This window comes from Austrofundulus limnaeus, unplaced genomic scaffold (genome assembly GCF_001266775.1).
Source record: "Austrofundulus limnaeus strain Quisiro unplaced genomic scaffold, Austrofundulus_limnaeus-1.0 Scaffold1624, whole genome shotgun sequence".
In the NCBI taxonomy this organism is placed as follows: Eukaryota; Metazoa; Chordata; class Actinopteri; order Cyprinodontiformes; family Rivulidae; genus Austrofundulus; species Austrofundulus limnaeus.
Window position 1 is genome coordinate 6,867 of NW_013954026.1, and position 4,249 is coordinate 11,115.

A 4,249-nucleotide genomic window follows, 5' to 3' on the forward strand; every position below is an offset into this window, starting at 1 on the left:
TAGTAGTTTAGAAGTTTTGATATTTTTTTGTAAAATTTAAAAGAACAATTAAATAAATGTTACTACACCCAAAATCATTTTTTTCAGTGTGGAAGCTGGAGGGGACGGGGTGTGCAGCCCCTTGTTTGGATTTTAAGAGACAGCGTCAAAATGAGTTGATCACAGCTCAGAGAAAGTTTGAAAGAGGGGCTTGTGGAGTTACAATAAGAAGGAATTCAAACCAAAGTGTTGCAGTTACACTTTATATAGGCCACAACTAAATGATTTAAATGTGAAACAAAAAAAGGATTTAAAAGCATGATACGTCTCCTTTAAATAAAAAGGTTCAGTTGACAAGGTTTGGGCATCTCATAAGGATRCTGTTCAGACATCTTCCATAGGAAGTGTTTGAACTTGTCTTTAGGAGGAGGCCTTAGGACAGGCTAAGGACTTGGCAGGAAAAGTATATCTTTAGTCTGGCTTGGGAACGCCCAGAGGTCTTAGCAGAAGAGGCAGCTGTCATAAGGGAGCTCTCTGCTCCGATTCTTACCCCCACAGCATGGTTTTAGATATGAAGCAGAAAATGCTGYTTATCCAGCAAATATAAAGATTACTGCAAAGCCTTTTCCATCAAATAAGCACAAACCGGTGGTTATGGATACAAATCTAACTACACAACCCAACAAAGAAATTCAAATAGCTGAGCTATTACTGATTAACAATATGTACTGATACTGCAGTACTGATACTGATGTACTTTGATGTGCAGATCGTCACACTAATAAACTACTTTCTTCGCTGCCACTGCTGTGTGTTTTCAGCACTGCTAAAATACTATCTTCTCCTGCATAATTTTCCTTCACAAGGACCTTTTTAAAGCCTGAAAAGCAAGGAGGTGCCGAAGTCGAACATTTTTCCTAGACCACTTTAATTACAATGCGTTGAAAGGTTGCGGAATTTGTGCCCATTGATGCCATAAAATTATTGCCTGCCTCAGCTTTAAGCAGAAATATTTGTTGAATTTATTYTGCTGCCGACCCCTCTTTGAAAGCGCAACAAAAGAGAAATCCTTTTATTTCCAGGTTGGGTACGCTTTCGTTAAATCTAATGTATTTTCGGAATGAAATGCTGTACAGATCTGGGAGGATTGTAACATTTCAAATTGAATTAGTTTTAATAAGAGTTCGACATGATGCAGCTGTTCAGTGAATAAATGTCATGTGTCAGTTCCTCCAGCTTGAACATGTGTGTGTGTGTGTGTGTGTGTGTGTTTGTGTGTGTAGGTGCCCTATGTTTTTGGCGTGCCCATGGTGGGTCCCACTGATCTGTTCAACTGTAACTTCTCCAAGAACGACGTGATGCTGAGCGCAGTGGTCATGACTTACTGGACCAACTTTGCCAAAACTGGGTAAGCTGCTAAACCTTTTGTTGCTCATCCAGAGACGAGTTGGAAAGAAAGCTAAACTGATATTTTTTATTCTTTAAAGCACCTAAAGTGAGATTGATTGTTTTTTGCTGTGTTTTTAATTAATGCCATCATAGACACAATGAATTTGTTGGCTCACTCGTGACTTTATAGAAACCAATTGCTTTCAAGCCGAAATAACTCAGCAGAGACTGAAATCTTAGAATTTTTTTTTAGATGAACAGCTTCTCTTTGGATTGATTTACTTTCCATATATTTTATTATTGTTGGACTGAATAACAATAAAGAACTTAAAACCTTCACATCATATATTTATATGCATATTTATTAGCTAAATGCTGTGTGGGAAAATGTATTTTGGTAACCTTTTTTCAAAACCAAGGACATTTTTGTAGCATAGATCCCAACTTTTTGTATTTTTGAAGCAATTTAGTCCTGTTTAGAGTCAGGGGCTTGGGTGAGWCAGTTATACTCACACCTAAGATCAATTTAGAGTTGCCAACTAAGCTGAAATGCATGTTTTTGGTCTGTGGGAGAAAACCGCAGACGCACAGGAAGAACATGCAAGCTCTACACAGAAAACCTCAGGCTTAATGAGATTAGTAGTGAACTTCAACCTGCGAGGCAGCAGTATAAATATTAGATTTTATGGATTGAGCATTTCTACTAAAATAAGTGGAGTTTTATTGAAGCATTAGAGAAAAACAACATTGAAAAATCCCAGCAAATAAAGAAYGTTATTTTTCGTCCTTCAAAAAGCTTTCTCTTGATGAAAAAATATTTTAAATACAGTCATAAAATCAGAACTGTGGACACGTTTGGCAGAAGCACACAGATTCTGACAACTCTTTTCTTTTTTTATACAGTTTTTTTACTCTAATCCAGAGTGAGAGTTTACTCAAAATGATAAATTAAACAGAATTGCCGCAAGCTAAGATATTCAATATATTAAATTGAAAATGAAATACCTGCTAGTGGCTAAAAAAATATTGTTACAGTGAAAAAAAATCCACGTTAAAACTTTACAAACCTGACAGCACACACCGATAAGAGCTCTTTTTTATCTCCCCACTGACTTGAAATACAAGATAAAAGTAATTGTTGAAGGTGGACCTCCATTCTGCAGAGCTAGAAGTGAGTAATTACCAATAATTAATCCAACTGAGGTTCACTCCCCCGAGACCTTCTCAGACTTATAGAGACATCCGCAGTCTAGACCTTGATCTAAATATTCACCACGCTGTCTGACAATGTAAGAATCAGGACGGTGCAGTGGCATATTTTGATGTGAGGAAAGCTGTCTTTAATGTGGATGCATTACAGCAGTAACATCACATTAAGTCTGCAGTTTCTAGCACAGCCTGTATTGTCATTACAACCTCAGCAAGCTGTTGAGAGAAATCACGATGGAGGGATGTGAAGAGTTTGGTCTACACTTCAATTATCAATGGGGAACTTTCTCTGAAAAGAGATTTCACTCTGCTGAGAGCCCCTCTGATGATGATGGAACTCTGCGACAGCTCAATTTAACCAGGGAGGCAATACTCCCTGATGTATATTTTGTAAGCCTCTGTGTGGGTGTTAACTCCAAGCTTGTGTGCGTCTGGGTGTTGGTTTGCCTTTTTATTTTTTGTCGTGCACTGATACGTGAGGAAATGTAGGATAAAAGCACAGCTGTAAAAGTGTAATGCTGTTTTCATTTGCAGCATTTTAGCTGCTGACACAAACAACTCACAAATAAGTGCCTGTTTGTACATTTCAGGAAGGTTTTTATTTTTTATTTTTTTTAGGATATCCCCACATTAACACGTGCCCATTCATCTCTGTCTCAGTTTTATGTTGGCATTGCAGGTGCTCAAACCGTGCATCAAAACAGTTTTGTAACAGCAATATAAACTGGACAAAAGTCAGTGATCTACAAATAAATCACCTTTGAGTTATGTTCAGAGTAAAAMAAGAAACCGTATTTCCTCCGAGGAAATGCTAGCTGCCATCGGTTTGTTTCATGTCACCTTGATATTGATTGGAAAGATGTCTGGTGAAATTGTTGGTCAGTTTGAGAGGAACTCTGGAGCCTCAGAGGACTCCTGGCTGCTGAGAAAAAAGTTCTCTGAAGCTTTCCTTCAGCTCTGTGGCATTTCAGAGGTTCAAACAAATAAATTAGAGCTGAACTTCCTGTAAGTATCTGAACTACATATGATAGATCATGAGGGAATGGATTGATTTTTGCTATCATCACAGAATCATTTGATTAAATGTGCAAATGTGCCAAAACTCAATCATCTCAGTTCAATGTTTCAATGTTTAGATGTGTGATTACCAAACACTCCTGCCAGTGACTGCACCAGCATTAATCATTTATGTGATATATTGATATATTATACTTGATGTTATTTGATTTATATTCATCAATACTCACAGCACTTTTAATAACAAAACCTTATTTAGCATTATTTAATCAGCAATGGATGGTTAGTTCAACTTAAATCATCCTTAAGGATGATTCTTACTTAATAAGATATAAATTAACACATTTAGTAATGCTTTAGCCAAAAATGCTAATTACTGTGCAGGACCAAAACTGTCATAATTAGAAATAAAAGCAGAAATATATAAATGGACCATTAAATAAATAAATACAACTTAATCTAACCAATTAAACAAAAAAAAGAGAACTTTACCTCATGTTTTATAATTTAATTGACCTTCATATTTATTTTTCCAGCTTAGTCCCCATAAATTATATATTTTAGAACATAATTTACATTTTATTGTTTTTAAAAATATATTTTTTATCTGGTTGAGTCTGTAGAATAGTCACTGGTTACTCAAGTTTATGAAGGT

The 4,249-nt window shown here is 36.2% G+C and overlaps 1 protein-coding gene across 1 annotated transcript in view; it reads left to right on the plus strand.

Annotated features, from left to right (window-relative positions):
• LOC106535946 (neuroligin-4, X-linked) overlaps positions 1-4,249 on the plus strand; it is a gene marked incomplete at its 5' end in the record, with an annotated part of 17,473 nt that overhangs the window by 5,751 nt on the left and 7,473 nt on the right. The window contains 1 exon segment of the mRNA XM_014033100.1: positions 1,263-1,387. Coding sequence (XP_013888554.1) covers positions 1,263-1,387 — 125 coding nt within the window.